This window comes from Ambystoma mexicanum, chromosome 5q, assembly GCF_040938575.1.
Source record: "Ambystoma mexicanum isolate Mex_15411 chromosome 5q, UKY_AmexF1_1, whole genome shotgun sequence".
In the NCBI taxonomy this organism is placed as follows: domain Eukaryota; kingdom Metazoa; phylum Chordata; class Amphibia; order Caudata; family Ambystomatidae; genus Ambystoma; species Ambystoma mexicanum.
Window position 1 is genome coordinate 100,146,119 of NC_090933.1, and position 20,206 is coordinate 100,166,324.

Sequence of the window (20,206 nt, forward strand, 5' to 3'; positions counted from 1 at the left end):
TTTGCCAAGGGGCTGCCTTAATTAAACAACTATTACTGTGTTCCATGCTCTGGTTGGTATCCTACTGATTAGGCTTTGGGCATGGTTTTATCATCAATGTGTGAAGATTGAGTGCATGCTCAGTGCAGAAGCAGCAGAGTCAGCCGGGAGGGCTCACAGACAACGCTGTGTATTACACAAAGGAAAAAGGAAAAAGACAGACACCCACACAGAGCCACTGGAGGGCGGGGCGCGCGCGGTGACGTCAGCCCAGCGTGGCTGTCACTATTGACGTCCCGCATTCCAGCCAGTCTATGCAGGGCTGCCAGGGCTCATCGTGCATAAATGACGTCCAGGGGGAAAGGGAGCCGGAGAGCGCTCAAGCCGGCGGTAGAGCCGGGCACCCCTGAGAACAGACTCTTCTGCCGGGCAGTGCCGCTCGCACACCACCGCTGGCGCCCTGCACGACCAGCCGCCACGCGCCGCCAGCCTTCAGGACCCCCGGACTCGCGCGCTCTGCTCCCGGTGCCCACGCTGCCGCAGGTGCCCACGGAGCCCATCTCCGGCTGCATCCGGACACCTGAGTGCCAGGCACCTGGAGGGAGGCGACCTCACAACCCATGTAAAGACGGAAGGCTCACAGCAACCAAGTAAGTGTTCAAGGAGTCGGCACGTGCTGGGCTGGCAGAGCAGGGGAGTGGAGGGGGTGCCCAGAGGCTACGGATCCCTGGCAAACTTTCCCTCCCTTGTGCTTATACTGCACTGTAGAATGATGGGTGGATGGTGGCGCCTGTGGCAGCCGGGTCTCAGCACCCGGCGCAGGCAAGTGGCGCTTGTGCCGGTTGTCATGGCAACGGCCGTGCAGTGGGCGCGCGGCTCCCGGGGAGGTGCTTTCTCTGCCTGTGTGCGGGCAGGGCGACTGAGGGGGCGGGGCGAGGGGATATGCGAGGACAACCTCCCCCGCCCCCCAGTGTACACTGGACTCCGGACACAAGGAGCCACCTGTTATTGTTGTGGCCCTTCTAGGTGGAACTGTGGGGGCGCACGAGCCACGACTATCCTGGTAGATACCAGGGAGGGGGGCCTAGGGTTGGTGATGATTACACGTCTGCCACTCTACTTATTAAGGGGTAGTATACAGATGCCCCAGGTGTGAATTGTTCACCTTTTTCGTGAAACATTTGATATTTTCATCCCGTGTAAAGTCAGTTTTGGTCTATTGTGGTTATCCCATGCTTAGCTGCTTCTTGTGAGAAAGTCCTTATGCTAGGAAGTGGCAATAACCCCCATCTCCCCCACCCCCACCGGCTAGTGCCTTGTGTGACCCCATCGCACCGCCCTCCATCCCAAGGTGACTCTTAGACGCGGGCCGACTGCAAGGAGCTGCGGGCGATGGCTACGGAGTAAACAGAAGCACGTGCACTGGCGGCGCAGGCTCACTCAGTTCCGAATATATTTAAAGGTCAGGCACTGGTGCCGGGAGCTGCAGAACCCCACACAGTTTGGGATCCTTCGCTCATCACGATCTGTGACAGGCGGTCCCCGTAGGCCGGGGAACGTGTTTCGCATTATTTACGATTCATCGTTACCAGCCAGGTCGAGTTTGGCCCCACTGTTGCACTTCAAGCTACATCAGGACAGCACTTTGCCTTTACGTGTGTGCACCCCAACACGCTCTTGGTGCCCAACCGTCTAACGAAAGGAGTCTCCACACATCTCAATGCAAGTAGAGTACTTAGTAAGGCCTCAGATTACTGCCCACCAAGCAGTTCGCTAATAGTTGGCACCTCCATTGGGCGTTGCTAAATGGAAATTTCAAAACAATGTCCGACGTCAAATGAAGCGATTTGATAACATTTAAGTGTACACGGCGAAAATAATGGTGTCTTGAGGGTTTACTTTATCTAGAACATAAAGCAACTCGCTGACTTCTGAAGTATCCCGTGTCCACAGGGGCTACCTGTTCCACGCCCCTGGGAAACCCTCTCCATCTTTGCTACTTAGCCTCCTTTGTGTCTTGCATCTTGGACGTTGAATAATGTGCTGGCCACATTTGATGTCGAGGTTGGACGCCTGTGGTCCAAAATGAAGCTAGGCCTGGTTGCCATGGCTCCCCCACCCCCTCCCTCGCTCACTTTCACTTTTGGAAAGTGTTCAAGTGAAAGGTGAGAACTATCTTCGCCGCGCGGTAGGGACACTTGTCTGGGTCCTCCCTTTATGTGGAAGCCACCAGTAAACTCCAAGCAAGCACGCTGAGGTCGCGTCTTGGAATTTTGTTGATTTTCGCCCTGGGACACAATTGCCAGGGGGGGGGATATTCACGTCAGCCGCCGGGCTGCATAGTTGGACCTAGGCGACAAGCACAGCGCTAAGAAACGCGCCCAAGTACACGGGATTGCCATGTTGTATTTCACAGAGACATCGCATTCTTCCAGCTTTATTTGTATCTAGATGCAAAAAAGTTCAGCGGCCGAAGAAAGGCGCGCTGACAGGGGCAGTTAGCGCCGCCTAATTTACAGCCCTCGGCGGCCCTGCCTCTGTTTGTCGAGCCCCGGGGCTGGCAGGGCTTATTGCAGTCCGGGGAGGAGGTACGGGGCCGAGGCGGTAATAAGGCGCATTTCTAACGGCACGCTGGCTGTTCCTTAGGTAACCGAGGGCTTCGCGGGGAAGGGGAGCCAGGGGGACGGCGGGCATTGGCATTCCTGTGAGCGGGGAGCGCGAGGAGCGGCGGCCGCTGAGGTAAACCTTCCAGCCAGCGCGCACCGCGGAAAAATAATGGCGGGAGGAGAACAACGCGCAAAGGGGCATGACGTTAAACTCCGAGGAATTACAGGGAGGTGTGTGACGACACGTGGGGAGAGAGGTCGGCTGAGGACCCGTGCACGCAGATTGTATTATCAACATGAACACCAAGGATACAAATTAAAAAAAAAAAAGTGGGGCGTGCACATGAATACAAGACACCAGCATATTAGCCCAGTAAAATGCTAGGTTATATGTGTCATTGTTGATTCTGACGTATTTTATTGGACATACTTATATAGCCCAGAGGAAGGTTACATTTCGGCGCTTCTGGCTGCTCCCTCATATACGCCCCATTGCGTGTATTCTGCGGCAGGGCTGAACGGACACACATTTTTTATTTAAGCTCCACCTTAGTATTTAAAACCTATGTTTTTTACACCAGTCAGTCAAAAGTCAGCAATATAGGTGGGGTGGGGGGGTGCGTTTATCAAAATAATCGAGGCCGTTGGGGCCTATGCGTGTCCGAAGTTAATAAGCGCACAGAAGAGTGATTGCTCCTTGATAGGCGCTTCTTGTCTCCCATGTTAAAGTGCTGTTGCAATTTTGTGGTATTGAATACGTGACGCCATCTTCATATGGTCAAGGTCCCTGTGCAGACCATCTAGCCGTAGGTCTCATTTCAGGTTTGTATCCTGTTATATTAATTTGAATTGTGCAGGTCGTTGTGAAGGTTTGTGTCTAATGCTGAAATAGCACACCAATGTCACATGTAATCTAAATCTACGATAAACTGCCCTCAAGAAAGAAGTTTTTACAAACTCACAAATCTTCACGCAGGCTGTAGGCTGTAGACTTGATTTGACCTCGTCAGTGGAGTAACTTTGCTGAAAATGTTTGGGGGGGACACGACATCTGAAAAAAAGGTGCCCCAGCCAAATGAATGGGGACAGAATGGTGTGCCATGAAAGTTGGGGGGGGGGGGCAAACACCCCTGTCTCCCCCTACAATTACGCCCATGGACCTTGTGGTATCTTTGCTCTTCTAAACATTAGCTGTAAAGGCTGGCCATTTTTTAAAGCTTGGCATTCGGAAAGATAATTAATCAGATGATTTGTGCCGTCCACGTGACATAGTTTCATTTGTCAACTGACGTGACAGTTCAATAGAATCCCTCACGCGAATTTGTATTTAAAAGTACATTTCTGGTTGCATTTCATTTATACTCTGGGTCGTGCAAGTGATCCTGTTGAACACTACAAGACCCATGTTTGCTCTACGTATATACCGAGCAGTGTTAATCCCCTACTCGTTCTTCTGCAGTTAAGTGTGCTACCACCCACTTGCCCAACAGCGATGTCATGCTGATCTGAAATTATTTTCACAAAATCAAATTTAATTTATTTGCCCCAGCAATTTTCAGCGAGCAAAAACCCATCATCCCTCCCTTTCACGTTATTATTAAATTAAGAAAAGTGCAGTTTCCCCATGCAATAGCATGTTTTATACGTATGTAATGATAGCTAATACGTGTTTTCCAGTTGCTTACCTTTACCCAGTGAGGCAATCGACCCCTGGAAGAAAGCTTGGCATAGCTAATCCCCTGGATACCCATACAGTACCCCAAGAAGCGTGCATTATGTTACTAGTTCCGAATGCACGTTTACTTTACCATTACGCATGACGTGGGACTGGCCTCTTAAGGAAGAGGTGCCATCAGGCGGGTGCTTTGAAAGGTAGAACTTAGACCACTGCTGTTTCTGGAATCCAATCTACTTAAGTGTAGGTAACCCACCGCCCCGCCTAATGTTCCCGGAAAATGCATTCCATAGACTTGCTGGGGAGAAAACCCCGAGCCAGAGTTTGTTTGAAACACGGGCACCCCGAGTGAGGGTGGGTAGATAATGATATGACAGTGCACCATGGATGCCCATTGGCCAAATGATGACTCATTGTCATCAGGGCGCGTGTGACAGAACGGTATCTTCCAGTGACAGTATGCATAAAATGTGCAAACAAAGTGGTGAATTGGGATTGCTAGAGGCCTCCCACCACATCTTCTGATTGACAGGTATGCTTGTGCTTGGGTGCCAACACATGGGTTTTAACGCAGAAGGCAGAGGAAGCTCTTGTGAAGTGTCTTAACAGACATGTGGGGGTGTTACATGTGGGGGTGTTGTAAAGTATTGGCGAGAAGCTCTTGCATTCATATGGAATAATTGCTCTGTGCAACTTGCATGTTAGGGATTTGCTGCGTCATGTGTAGATCTGTTCTCAGTGAAAATAAAGTTTATCACAGAGAGATTTATAGGGGTAGATTTATTTTGTTTATGCTTAAGTGTATGACTTTGAATGCAAAAGTTATGGTTTGCTAGGTTAGGTAGTACTTATAAATAGTGCAGCATGCTCCGTTTTCACAGCTTGTTAGCACTGTAGATGGTTAATTAATCTGCGACACCTTCTTTGCTGTCCCGCTCGAGGCCCTCATGGATGGCGGGGTTGTTCGCCTGCCACGTGTTGCGGAAAGGTTGCTCACCATAATTTACTCTATCACAACTTCATACTCTTGCAATTTAATGTGTAACATGTTATTCCCAACAAATAATTCATACGCAAATTAAATATTTTGGAGGGATATTTAAGGGAGGTTTAAAATTGGCTAGAACGAGAGGGGTTCAACAGTTGTTAAAACAGGAGGTCTTTCTTCCCTTTAATCAAAGTAGTGCCTCATTGTAGCTACAGACATAAAGTATATCTGAATTTTCTGATTATATGATACTTTGAATAGTTCAATTATATTTATCATTTTTGATGATGGTTTCTCAGTGCAGTAGTATTTTTTTTCCTGCCCCGGACATGACCAGGAGTTTGACGGCCTCTCTTTTCATCATCTTGTGTTTTTAGCTCTTCCTGTTTTGATCTTTGATGTGATAGGGGAAATTATGGTGATCAACCTTTCTGCAACACGGGTCTGATTTACAAAAGCGTTTTACGATGGCAAAATCCCATTGAAAAACGCGTTGTCAATCAGGTCCATTAACTTCCATGCAATATTTCCGGCTGGTGCTTGCTGAAAGCATGCACGAATAAATACACATTTCTCCTGACAAATATACTTCCTCTAGAACGGTACCTTGCAAAGAAAGGAAACACAGGTGCCTGCTCTAAAGACTGACAGAGGTTTTGCCTCTTAAAAAACAATCATGTAGGAAAAGCATATCTTTCACTCGCCTGTACATTTAGCCATTTAGCACCCCCCAAAGTATTCCGATTTTGTTTTGGTCTCCAGCGTCGTGTGGTTCTGTTGACAAATCCGAGTTTCTTGTTTGTGCTTGCCCAGCAGATCGGAGCCCGGAAGAGCGCCCGCTCTCTCATCCCTCCTCTACTTCGCCCTCTGAAACACGTGAGACGGCCAGGCCTCCTCGGCTGCCCACAGCACCAGCTAGCCAGCCACCTGACACCACGATTCAGCAAGCAAGATCCCCTTCAGGTAACCCAGGCAGCCAAATGGCCGCCATTTCTGATTGTCGACGTTCTAGTCCCTCCTTGTGTGCCCCCAGCTTCCGTGAAATGAACTCAAACCAGAGCACCCTTTCCAGGCTGAACGTTTGCACCTAAAGCCCTTGTTAGCTGTCGATAGTGTGCATTTCCTTGTCTTCCCAAACTCTTCCCACATGATCTTTACCCCGCCTGCCTGTTTGCCCAGTAGTTATAAGGTCCCTGCACACGTTGCCTTACTTACAGTGGATCCATGTTTAAGACTTACGTTTCCAGGATTACTGATGATTGCAGTGGACATCACAGGCAGTTGAAATAATGTTGAGTAGACCAAACCGACACGTAAACAAAAAACGTTTTTTAAGAGAATCTTGTGAAGCGTTGCCACACTTAAAGAACCACTACCAAAGAACACAGGCAAACATAGCCTTAGTGTTAAACACACACATTGCAGCGTTAATTTAACACATCTTATATACAAAAACAGTGGTTGGTAGTAAATTGCTATCCATGCCATCCACCTGACTTGTACACCATCTCCCCGATAAAGCTTGAAAAAGCCAGATGAAAGACTGAAATTAATGGTTTCTCTCTGAAAGGCAAATTTGGTGGTATATTGAGAGTGGATGTTGACAGGCTGATTCTAGGTCAGTGGTGTGTCGACAGAAGAATGTCCGTCTTGAATGGCAATCTGTGAATTTACAAGGCATACCAGCAGCAGAGCTCTGAGAACGAGACAAATCACCCTGAGAACCTTGATAATGTAGAGACCTTTGAATACTGAAGGACATGTGACTCTAAGCCAGGGGAAGGTTTTAAAGTAGTCTGATGTAATTCTGACATCACACGCCTACTACACTGACTGATCTATTCATGTCACTTAATTTGAAATGAATGTTGCCCAGGCAGATCACAAATAGCATTTTATTTAATCGAATGATTTGCAAATATTAATGCATCATTTGGGAAAAGTGAGGCAATAATTGTTAGTGTGAGCTAAAATCTACCTGTAGGTACTCTGAGCTCCAACAGGGAGTGACGAGACTTTGGACGATCACAGTGACATACCATATTTCACCATCATTAGAACGGCAGAGTATACAGCATTTTGATAGGCCTAATCCTGCCCAGACCCAACAGATACAAATTATTCTATCACTAACTATATTTCAGAGAGTTAGTGATATCCATTGTGAAGTGATGTTAATCACATGTGAGTAGAAAAGAGGGCCAATGATTGATCTTTTCACACATCGATGGTTCCTACATACCATGGGTTGTCTGCCACAGTCCCATCCATTGTACAGTTTTTGTCATCGAATTGGGTCACACAATAAACACCTGGAAATAGATAGTCTTGGTCTCTTCTCCTCAGCCTGGGGAACAAGTTTTGTTTCACCGGCATACCACACAATTTGACTTCACCAGTGATATGAATGAGTTTCAACATCAAAAGCAGACTAGCATCCTGGACTGGGGATCGCCACATGGCCATGTCAAAGCTGCCGATGTGATGGGTCATTAGCAAAGAGCTATCTGAACTCACCCATGGGTAAGTATGTTGCCAGCTAAGTGTTGGGTTTCATAGGTGTGACCCATCGTGTGCTAAACAAGATGGGTGTTAGGGCCTACTGAAACGAACGCTTCTAAGATGTCTCGGAAGAGAAAAGCACCCCACCTCGCCCAGATCCGGAATGAAGAGTTGTTTATTTTGTACAGAGAAGGAGAAAGTCTTATGACTCTGAGGGCAATGCAACTTATGCTATGAATGGCTATGCATACTGTAGTTAAAATTCCTAAAGTGAGCAGCCTCCAGTTAGTCCAGCAGGGATATGTGATATTTTGTGGAATGCCTCCTTTGCAGAGGCACAATGCATTTGTAATCCACCAGGTTAGCTCCTTTATCCGTTTTATTAAGTGTTCCATAAACTTTATGTCATTTTTAGCATTTGTCTATTTTATATGATGCCAATACTGTTAGTTTTCATGTTTAACCACGCTCAGTGCCGTCTTCCATACACATCTGCTCAGAAGTAACCTTTCTATTCCTCTGGGTGTATGGAAAGAAAGAACACATGCAGGTTCTGAGGCCCATGTCCATGCATTTTGAAGAGTAGGCCGGGTATATTAGAATGTGAAGTCAACTTTTCACTGATCTTCCAACTTGTTAAGTCTTTGCATAACTGTGCTAGAAGATGCCGCCTAAAAGGTCTTCCCTTTGCTTCTGCATCAATGTCTCTGGGCCTGATTCACACTGTGTTTCAATGGGATTGCACAATTAAAAAACGCTGCTGTGAATGAGTGCCTCTAATGGACCTTTTTATGAACATCAGGAGGATTTTACAGCAATACAGACCTGTGCCTCCCTGACCGCAAGGCCATGCTGGCATATGCCCTAGAAATACACACTGGCCTCTTGGGTCTAAGCCTGAGCCAGTATTGGACGTTTAAATGGCAAACTCAGTGTGGAGACTATGCCACAATTTCTCCTGAACTATTATGAGACAACAATCCAGCCCATTCATTATTTGGGTTCATGCCGAGTTTGGAGCACACAATCTGTAAAATCAGCAGCTTTGCCAGGGGAATCCCTTTACCTTGGATGTAAATTCCGAATGACGATATCCCACCCGCATGAATCGCCATGGACAAGGATCATAAGGCTTTTTAAGATTAGTGTCAAGCAAAGCTTTCTACCACAGCAACGGGGCAGCCAGTCTCTTGAATTGTGATGCCTCAGGGGAGAAAGCATGACTCGATTCCCCTTTGCGGGTGTGAAAAAACAGAGTTTATTTTCTAGAATATTTCCCTTTCTTGCTGAATGGGAACTAGCTAGATTTCCTGTTCCTCTCGCCAGGTTTGAAGACTTGTCGTGTGTTCAAACTTGTGGAAGAAAACACATGGGAAGAGGGCAACAAAAAGAAAATATGAATTTTCAATCTATAGATTTATCTTCCATGGACAGATATGTGGATTCTAATGGGATACTGCGTTCTGGTGGCATTTCTTGTGAATGGGGGGTGGGAGGGTTTGCCATTTAAGCCTAAATACTGAGGTAACCCCGGCCTTAGTGAGTGGCCCCACCTCCCTGTGACAGACCCCGGAAACCCACCGAGAGTCGAAATGAAGGCAATGCTAAACACCAGTCATGTGTGGGGCAGGTCTGGGGCTTAAAGGCAGGGGGCGCACACAGCTGCTTACCAAGTATAGGGGACATAGAACGGCCCTGTCACGTGAAACACGAGGGAGCACAGCTGTGCTGTGAGGGATGCCCTCCAACAGGGAGAAGGGGAGACTAGGCGAAGGTCACCTCAGAGATGGGAATAGGCAATGAATAAAGCCTCATGGGGGAGGGAAAGATGATCCACCAGGGGGCCTCGTGCAAGATGACACTGATGAGCAGCTCTGGCAGAGGGGAATCCATCCCACCACGTGACAATGAGAAAGAAGCAGACTAAAATACAACCAAGCAGATTGCAAACCCACTAGTCCACTGAAACAGAACATTTTCTACCGAAGGAAAGAACCAACAAAATTACCAATAAATGCGTCTGATTTTTGCCTTATGCAACTAAATGGATCCTACCAGTTGGCTGATGGTCAATAAGAAAAAAAGAGGAAAGGAGGCTGGCTGGTCATGGACTCTGGGCCACACGTTTTTTTAGTGTGTATTTGTGTGTATATTAATTATATTAAACATGATTAGAATTACAAATTAGGTATGGGCAATTATTTTCGTCTTGGATCATTTCCTCATGACTATTGTAATTTCCTATTGACATGCTGCCAATTTTACCTCTGTTGGTGCAATTTTCTCCACTCACTGCACCATTTTTGCGTGGATCATTCAGGTGTAAGCTAGTTCAGCAGATGAGTGTGAAAATGAATTTAAAAAGTTTTTACAATTTAGAATTGTGTTAGTTCACCAACATTTGCATTGCAGTCTCCCCCAGTCCCTAAGAACACCACCTATGCAGATGTGAATAATACAACAATTACAACTTTTTCCAGAGGCATAGGTCACACGTCTGAATGACATATTTGTGAACGGCCTCCTTGCACATTTTTAAATAGTCTGTTTGCATCGCTACCAACCATTATGTCATAAAAACTATGCAGTTGTGCCACTTTAATCTTCAAGTTTTATTTCAGGATCATAGACCAAAAGAGGTTGACTTAGAAGGGCATGTTTGGTGCTCATTATGCTACAACGGCCCATCCGCCAAGGCATATCCAAAACTAAGAACTTTATAAAAGGTGTAGGCTGGTAACCAAAGAAAGGATAGAATATGCCAGTAATTGAATCCGATCTATGTCTAAAAACTGCTAGCATAAGACCGACTTTGCGGAAGACAGCTGTGAAGGCTTATACCGCCCTTTCCCTCCCCCCCATTCATTATGGGTGAATACCCCTTCAGAACCCTGCTCCTGCTGCACTGCACCACCGTCAATCTGCCCCTGTCCCCACCACTTCCCTGTTCCGGCACCAAACTTGTTAGTTTTTGGCCTCCATTGCACTTCCCTGACACAACAACATGCTGTGCGTCGCGCTCCATGACAGTTTTTTGTACATCAGGGTTTTAGGGTCCCGGTCTAGAGACTTGGATCTATTGAATCATGCGGCTTCGAACTTGGTTTACATTTGTTGTTTTTCTTTTTTGAAGAATGTCAATGATTTTTTTTACGACACCTTAATATAATTAAATCTCAATATGTGTTCATGCAAATGCAGACATCCTTAGCCCTGCAAGTATGAAAACATCTTTCAGAACTCACGCCTGTAGTAGGAATGCGATTTAACATACATGTCAAGATGAGCTTTGGGTTCCTATCTGATGTCGTACCCCAAATGATTAGCTTTAGTACTTCCTGTGGTGATAATATCCATTCTAGGATTTTTGTATAGAGTTGCAGTGTCGCAGAAGAGGAGCTCCAGGTTGGTGTAATTATTTCAGCCTGTTGGCTTTTAGCTAAGTCTTCCCACTGTGGGAGCAAATAGGAATGGTGGTTGATCTTGATGGTGACATGTAACTATTAAATATCATTTGACAGGGATCGAAATTAAGATTTGATAAGCAGGATCTAAAAGCACCTCCTGGGTATCAATCATTAAGCAGTGACCACTGTGGAACACAGAGCTGTATAGAGTGTTCCAGATATCGTACTTCCACATAAGATACACACATTTCATTTTCTCCATTACTTATGACTCTTGTTTTTTGCATGTCATACAGATGTATCTCAATGTTTATTTGTAGATTGTTCTAAATTCACATAATTAAATTCACTTAGTTGTGTTTGTTTGGCATTGGGTGGCCCGAGGAGCCAAAAGTAGCTCCTGATAGCTGTTGTTGTCAAGCTAATCATGCCCTTCTAATCCACAAGCAGGAGCTAAATAGCGCCCAGCTCCCCTCAATTTCGAACCCTGTTTGCATAATAGTGAAGCTAAAGGCTCCCTTATCTTAAAATTAGCCAGAAAGTCTTGATAAGGGGGGACGGGAGGGAGCGTATGTGCGAAACATGTTTTACCCACACCCAATTTTAATTGGTGTAAAGTGTGAAGGAAATTGACAAGTGGGATTGATTGATAATGAGTACATTAATATCCTCACCAATAAAATGTATTTATGCAGACACAATTCCAAAAAACAATAAGGTGTGTTATTCTCCATTTTTGAAGAAAGCGAACATTGAAAAGGGACCGACCGAGCCATACAATAAATAAATAAAGTAATTCCATGTTTAGCATACCTTTCTGTTCAGACAATTACAAGACACCTTGCAATTCACTTGTACCAAGTGTAATTGAAACTTGGCTATTACCTCTAATTCGGTGAATATAACTTAAAACACTGGCCCTCATTACGACCCTGGCGGAGATCCATGGTGCAATTTGCACCATGGACCATGGCGCTGAGCTGCCAACTCCGCCATGGGGGTTGGCGGACTTACCGCCCCATTCCGACCTTGGCGGGGCGGTAAGTCCCCAATCCCCATTTACCCTTCCCCATTCCCATTTTTGCCCCATAGGGTATAATGGGAGTGGGGAAGGCGTTAATTACGCCACCGTAAATTACGGTGGCGTAATTAACAACAAGTCCCGTAGCGCCATGGATTTTTCCGCCTGCAAAAAGCAGGCGTAAAAATCACCATGGCGCTACGGGAACTCGTAATCTGGCGGAAAGGTACGCCATGCATTACGCTGGCGTAAACCCCTTTCCGCCAGGGTCGTAATGAGGGCCACAGTCTGCCTTTTGCTTTTTCTCTTGCTCCCTTTTAGAATCATTATAGTAAGCTAAAATGAACTACAATATCCATGGCTGCTGACTTTCCTAACACATTTAGGAGATTTGAAAAACGTTGTCATTATGGTCAGTGCTTCCACACCACAGCTTGGAAAAAATTAATAATTATATAATATATATATATATATATATGTACATATATATATGTACATATATATATATACACACACATTTATATGTATGTTTTATATAGATCACCACAGTATAACACTATAATTACGGTGTGTACCTAGTTCCATAGAAAACCCCAACAAATTGAATTGCTAGTAACTTTTTACTTACGAGATGGATTTGGCGGATATTTTGCAAACTAAAAGTTTGTCCGGGCCCCCCAGACTGGACATATTGGGAAAGGTTTGCTTTTTATTAAGAAAGCATTAAAGCACCGGTTTGGCCTACTTCCATTCATTTTGCCATATAGAAAAAGTCAAAATTTCTGTGCAGCACAGGGCAAAAACCGCTGGACGGAATTGGCCCAAATAACAAACAACGAGGGTATGAAGCGTTGACTTGATTCCCTGGGAGGGGTCTGGGGTTATTCCGTCAGTAGTTTTAAAATTATTTGACGGTGAAAGGGGTGCCCCCTTCTCCCAAATTATATCTATATTTCCCATGGTGCTTTGCAGCAGACAAGCATTTCAGAAATTAAAAGCCTCTATTTGTTTTGCTCGATGCAAGCTTTTATTGAGGACATTTCGGGTGAAAATAAAAACGGAAAGTGCAAAAAGAAAGCTATTTGAAGGAGGAACAAAGTTGTAATCGGTGGGGATAGGGAAAGAAGACATCATGTGAAGTTGGAGAGTTGGGGGTGGTCTGAAGAGCCAGCCACAGTTTGGGAATTTTCACATTATTGGGGGAATCTCGCGAGATTAAAGGAATACGTGCTCAGAAACAAAAATCTATCACATGAAGCAAAGAGAGAACGGGTGTAATGAGGGGGGGCGGAGGTGGCCAAGGAAGTAAAAATCAACTGAGAAAAGAAAGGAGGTGCATGGGGAGCACCATGAGGACTTTATCATTTTCGAGTGATTATTGCTGTAATAATTTACACGAAAATACTGCAGTAATTTTCGGGGGGGATTATCGGGGAGTGGAAACTGAGGAAAACAATAGATGAGGGTGGGAGCATCTGTTGTGATCACATCTACTAGTCAGGGGAAATGGGTTTTTGTAGTGGGCCACATGGTGCAACATGTGCAGCAAAGGCCACTGGCCATGGCCGAAGACCGTGACTAGTGGGCTTCAAAGAAACCTAGTGTTATAAAATACACAGTGGGCATGGCCAAAGGCTGTGCTCACTGGCCCGGGCGCTATTGGTGGAACATGCACAGTGGCCACGACTGAAGGCCATGGCTAGTTGCCGTTGAATAAACTATGGTATAACAAAACCCTTGAAATTCACTGAAAGAACTTTAGTTAAGGGACAGATAAGGTGATCATATTTAACACAACAAAACCCTTGAAATTCCACCCTGTTGCAGAGCCCATGAGCACATACATAACAGTTAGGATTCACAATGATATATAAAATTAGGGGCTGGCAAGATGGGTTAGTGGGTTGAGCGCTCACTGCTGCGATCTCTGCGCGATCTGCAGGTCGCAGGTTTGAATCCTGGCACGGCAAACGTAGCCTTTCATCCTTCCGAGGTCGATAAATGAGTATCAACTCTGCTTGGGTGATGTATGTATATGTGTTCTATGTAAAATGCTTGGGCATATGCGCTATATGATTAACACATCATCACTGCTCATGACGTCACACATTTCTACACAGGTGAAATTACTCATGACCCCACACATACCTTTACCACTGGCATTCTAAAAGCTATCAATATTACCACTCTTATTGAAAACCAGGCAAAGGGATTTCACAACAACCATGCCACATGCACAATGCACGCCACCCACAGTAGCCTTAACTTTAATGCACCTTCAGCTGAAGTTCTAGCAATACATACATAAAGAAACATAATATATTCACTGTTTCCAGCAGTTGGATTTTCATAATTAGTAACTAGATGTCTCAGTGGAATAATACTAACCCTGCTATACAATGATACAGTACCACAGGCTGCAACTATAGGACCCCGTGTCAGGAGGCTTGCCCCTTACACAAGGGGTAACCTGCAAGAGGTTCCTGTGGAAAAAGGATAATGTGATATCAAGTGTATCGTTCCGCACACCCATGTGCAACACAGCCCATCATATGATTTACAAGACCCATCTGTGGTATAAAAGTGTGCCCTACAGCTACCTGTAATTTGAGGTCCTTTTCGAGTATGCAGAACATTACAATTGAATGCAGAAACTATGCCACGCTGTGCCAATTCACAAAGAATATTCACTGTACATAGTTGAAGTGTCTGTCATCTGTAATATCCTGAGCTGTGCATGGCGGGGCGGGTTATGTGGGCCTTGCTAACCATATCTGTCAAATTTCAGTGATTGATTTGTAGGTTATGTATTGTAATCATAGTGACTCTTCAACTAATGTTTTTTCAGTGTGGTATATTATAGGGTGGTGGTCGCTGTCCTATACTTAAGATAATATCTCTTTGCATTAATTTTTCCCAAAATTCTATTGCTAATAACTTTTCATTGGTTGGATGGATTTGGACGAAAGTTTGCACAAGAATTCCTGGTTTGGACCCCTTCAAACTGAACATTTTGGGGAAAACGTGTTAACATGTCAAAGCTATTAAAAATAAAACAACTGTTTTGGCCTACTCCCATTAGTCTACCCATTCACAAAAAGGTGCTTCCATTGAACATCTGTAGTGTGAAAACCACTGGATGGGTTTGCAGCAAAGAGGAAACAAGTTGAGCTCAATGTATGTTTGTACACCCGTCCAGTAGTTTAAAAAACAATTGAAGGAGAATTGAAGGTTCCTGGTTCCCAAAAAGTTTCTATAGCTCCCATGGTGCATTGGGGCAATCCGGCTTTTCAAAGCCCCATTGTTTTGCTCTATAAGAGCGATTACCCCAGGAGTCCCACAGGGAACCGACCACGTGTGTAGTTGGAGAGATGGGGGTTCAGTGGAAAGCTGTTCAGTGACAAAACATTTTCATGTTAGCAGCGAAATCCGGTAAGAAAAACAGCAGAAAAAAATGCGTTACACGAACCTGCGAGTGAAAGGAGAGAATAGGAGAGGCCAGGGAGGATTTACAGAGTGGGGCAGAGGGGGGACCTAGAAAGGAGGAGAGGTGCACATAGAGAGTGGCAGTGGGAATGGGAAAGCCAGTGCCTTACCACGGGAATGATTCCTGAACATATTTCTCTGGTTGATTCTTGTTGAGCCATCATTGGTGTCATCCAGAAATTGTGAATGAGTGGTTCAAAGAAAGTCACAGCACATCCTCTAGGGTCGATCAATGCGCCAAAGTAATGGCTTTTTGACACAATAAATGGGTGCAAAGTATCAGTGATGCAATGCCCGTTGGGCAGATCAGGCTTTAGTCCCCCCCCGCCCCCGAAATATTGAGCTATGCTGACTTGACTTGGTTGATCTACAGAGCCGAAGCTGGACAGAACAGGTCACAGACAATAAATGACACTGCACAATTAACACATTTCCGGCAATTAGTAATGTAAAACGTTTAATTAGCAACTGCATTCGTATGCATACATTTTTAGGCAATTGAAATCGTGATGGGGTGTTAGTACTTGCATGTCAGGGAAGTGACTGGAATGGTGGGGGGGGGCATGACACAGCTCATTCCCACATCAACCCTTAAGTGTGTGGTTTCAGACTTGAAGGAGAAATTAACTGCTTGTAACATTGAAGCTTCACCATAATAGCCTCATTAGAACGTGTAAAGAAGTTGGACGCCCACACACAAGTGGCTCCTCCCCAACAGTCTCTGAAGTTAGTGCCTTTCCCAACATTTGAAGGCTTAACCTTCCCTGCCACCCCACCCCCAAAATGTTATCCTAGGTGCACCCCTTCAAAGTATCAGAATGTGGCCAGTGACCGGCGGTTCTGTTGTATATTCTGCTTTCCCTCTGGTCCGTTTTCTGTTTTCTATGGAAATGCTTTGGGAAACTAGAAAGAAATAATTTAGATGATGCAGTGCCTTCAAATTCCCAGGGGCAGCGTTTCGCTCTGCATGTATAATGCTTCACTCAACCCCAAACATATATAAAAATAGAACATTATTATGATATCATTAAATTATTATATCACTGCATGATACACTCGTCCAGCCTCTAAGCACTGTAACAACTGGTGTAATTGCTAGCCCATTCTTAATGGTACTTGATTTATTGACCTTAGAAGGACAAAAGACTAAGAAGGCCGTGGCGTGGGATTCAAATTTGCGAAGTGCAGGCTGCCCTCATAAGCAACGCTTTACTCGTGTAGCTATCCACACATGCCTGAATAATTATTTTGCAGCTTAGACTTAAGCTTCTTACCTACACTGCAGAACTATACAAAATGAACACATTGTAAATGTTTCCTTTTCTATTTTCAGATATGCCCTGTGTGCAAGCAAAGTATAGCCCCACGCCACCTGGCTCCAGTTATGCATCCCAGACGTATGCTTATGGAACCGACTACAGCTCTGAGATCATGAACCCGGACTACACAAAACTAAGCATGGACCTAAGCAGCTCTGAGGTGACAGCAGCAGCGACTACATCACTGCCCAGTTTCAGTACATTTATGGAGGGCTACACTGGCAGTTATGACCTGAAACCTTCTTGCTTGTACCAAATGCAGTCAGCAAGTCACAGACCCTTAATCAAAATGGAAGATCCTTGCATACACAGTTATCACTCTTCCATCGCAGCCGAAACAGAAGATAATATGCCTGGCACATCAATGTATTTTAAACAGTCCCCACCCTCCACTCCAACAACGCCCGGATTTTCAACTCAAACGTCTATCTGGGATGAGCCTCGCTCTTTGCCCCAAACCCAGTCGTGCATGCCTCCAAGTCATTTAATTGAAGGCCCAATGAAAGGGGCGCCTCCACGATTTCCTTTATTCCACTTTAAGCACTCTCCACCACATACTCCAAGCTCTGGAGTTCACATGTGCTATGACCCTTCCCATACCATGGCAATTGGAGCTGAAAGATGTACTGGGCAGCCCATCATGGAGACACATCCTTTTCCATTGCAGTTGGCTAAAGGATCTGGTCTTGCCTTTTCTCCACTTGCTTCAAGCTTGTTGGGCGATAGCAGCCTTCCCTCTCCTCCTAGCAGGAGTTCCTCGTCTGGGGAGGGAACCTGTGCCGTGTGTGGAGACAACGCAGCTTGCCAGCACTATGGCGTCAGAACCTGCGAGGGCTGCAAAGGTTTCTTCAAGGTAAGAAGACGAGGTGCATGTGTTTATTTAAAGTGACCAGGCATTTGTTGTATAGTGCTATCCAGTTTCTTTTAATGCGGCTTGAATAATGATAACGTGATGAATCTATCTTGGAACTGATAAGGCCAATGAGCCTGAGTCTTAAAGATTGGGATTGGAGCAACTGAGGACATGCCTGTGAGCATTTCTGATTTGCTTCTGCTACCCGAGACCTGATTTAAAAATCCGAAAACCGGAGCAAATCCGTAGCTACCTGGAGCACTTCCGAGAAGCCCTTGTGAAAATCTTTCTGATTTGCATTTGCCCCAAAACCTCCCAAAGATGATCCTGACATCTGCGTGTTTGCTGCAGCTTAGGCTTTGTGAATTGGGTATAAGAGAGCAGGTGCTAATCTAAGATGCTGACAGTCATCTCCCGATTTGCTTGAGTGCAAATCTTTGTGAATCTGGTGCACTTGTCAGGTAATTTATATATAATGCATTACAAAGTGAGCGTTGAAAGTAAGGGACACTGCGCAAACCTAATAAAAGGTGAGCGATTTCATCCACTGTAGCTGCAAGAATCTGGTAATTGGAACACTCCACTCAAACTAAATTTAAACTAGTAAGCAAAATAGACCAGATATCTTTGGGCTGTGGATTAATTAAATAAAGAAAAAAGGACAAAGGTTGATCCTGTGTAAATCCAGTTTATAGGCAAACTCATAAAAAGTCTATAACAATGAACATTTATAAAAGACCTGATTGACAAATTATAATCTGTATTAGTTTTACAACCCAAGAAAGAAAACGAAATGACAGATCGCAAAATACAGCTATCCCAACACCTACATCAAAATAATAACTAAATCATAATATGCATTTGTCCCAAAAACACCTAAATCACCTTCACAAAATATATATATAATATACATATTTTATATTAATTATTTTAATATTATTTTGTGATGGTTTTTTCTTTAATTAATCCACAGCGCAAAGGTATCTGGTCTATTTCGCTTACTATATATAATACATGGCAGCCTACAATACCCGTTTAAAAGACTGCAAATAATGTTTTTATTACAGGCTAGTTGTGACATTACTACTGACATATAATAAGAACATGATATCACTGGCGATTTAGGTGGTACTTTAAAGACATACCTGGATAAGGAACTGTTTGTCATAGGATGTTTATTTTGGCACTGCTGGATTTTAACACAATGGCATGAGTTCATCTGCATGCTCTTACTTATGTTAACGCAAAAAACGTTATGCTATGTATGCTACTAAACTGCTTAAAGTATTGTCCTACAGCTCATTAGAAGCTGCATATTCATTTTTTATCCAAAAAGATTCTACATTTATTATAGCAACTGTAAGAGTTTTTACATTAGATTAAATAAGAAGCCAGTTATTAAAAGTAAAGGCACTTTGTGGCATGTATTTAATCAATAGGCCCCAAGCAGGGGGGGCATTACCTGCAGTGGTAATGTCCCCCCTACGAGGGGCCTATTGATACTAGTACCCCGGCCCATAAGACTGGGGTACAAAGAGCATTTTTTTTTCTGTTCCAAAATGCTCTGGCGTCTTGGGACTGAAAAAAATGTCAAAAAATGGTCCTGGGGAAGGTAAAACAGTGTGCGTTTTCCCTTCCATGGTGGCCATACAATATTAATGGAAAAAGGTAAACAAACGAAATGGCAGCCATGGAAAGGGAGAAGGGACTACAAGAAGTCCCTTCTCCGTTTCCATGGCGGGCATTAAAAAAATAGGGAAAATGTAAACAAAGAAAATGGCCGCCATGGAAAGGAAGAAGGGACTACATGACATGTAGTCCCTCCTTCCTTTCCATGACCATCAGTGTTATTTGGACAATAGTAAGAGGAGGCCAGAATAATTTGGCGACATCTCCAAAAAGTGGGGCACGTAAAAGGTTTTCCCTCTCTAAAGGTACACATGGCTTGCTCAAAACTGTTGGCTGAACACACAAGGCGGATACGGCCTTGTTTGAAGGTTTCATAACAACTGGTTGGCATTGTTAAAAATGAGTGTTCACGAAAACTGATAAAAATGTAAATCCTTTTCATTAACTTTTCTAAACAGCACACTCATTCGTGATAGCTTTGGCTCAAACCATCACATTGTGAAAGTAGCCTAATTATGTATGCAAACATTCAACGCATTGACCATTTTTACAAGACTCTGCCAACATGCCCTGTGAAAATATTCAATTTGCATGTATGTTGGAAACTAGTTGCCTATGGTAGATTTACTGGATAATAGGTGATGTTACAGTCTTAATTTATATACCTTTTATGATTGCATATCCTTGCTGTAGGCCAATGATGTCTTCTGAATGCATTTCTTTTCATAGTTTATGCACCTT

The 20,206-nt window shown here is 44.5% G+C and overlaps 1 protein-coding gene across 4 annotated transcripts in view; it reads left to right on the forward strand.

Moving 5' to 3' along the window:
* The first annotated feature begins 274 nt into the window (after window positions 1-274).
* NR4A3 (nuclear receptor subfamily 4 group A member 3) overlaps window positions 275-20,206 on the forward strand; it is a 225,668-nt gene continuing 205,736 nt past the window's right edge. Inside the window, exons 1-3 of one of the 4 annotated variants that reach the window (XM_069620603.1) lie at window positions 275-629; window positions 6,062-6,211; window positions 16,998-17,836. In XM_069620603.1, coding sequence (XP_069476704.1) covers window positions 17,000-17,836 — 837 coding nt within the window. In that variant the 5' untranslated portion in view covers window positions 275-629; window positions 6,062-6,211; window positions 16,998-16,999. The remainder of the gene's footprint in view (window positions 630-6,061; window positions 6,212-16,997; window positions 17,837-20,206) is intronic. The other 3 variants (XM_069620600.1, XM_069620601.1, XM_069620602.1) reach the window with 3 other exon arrangements.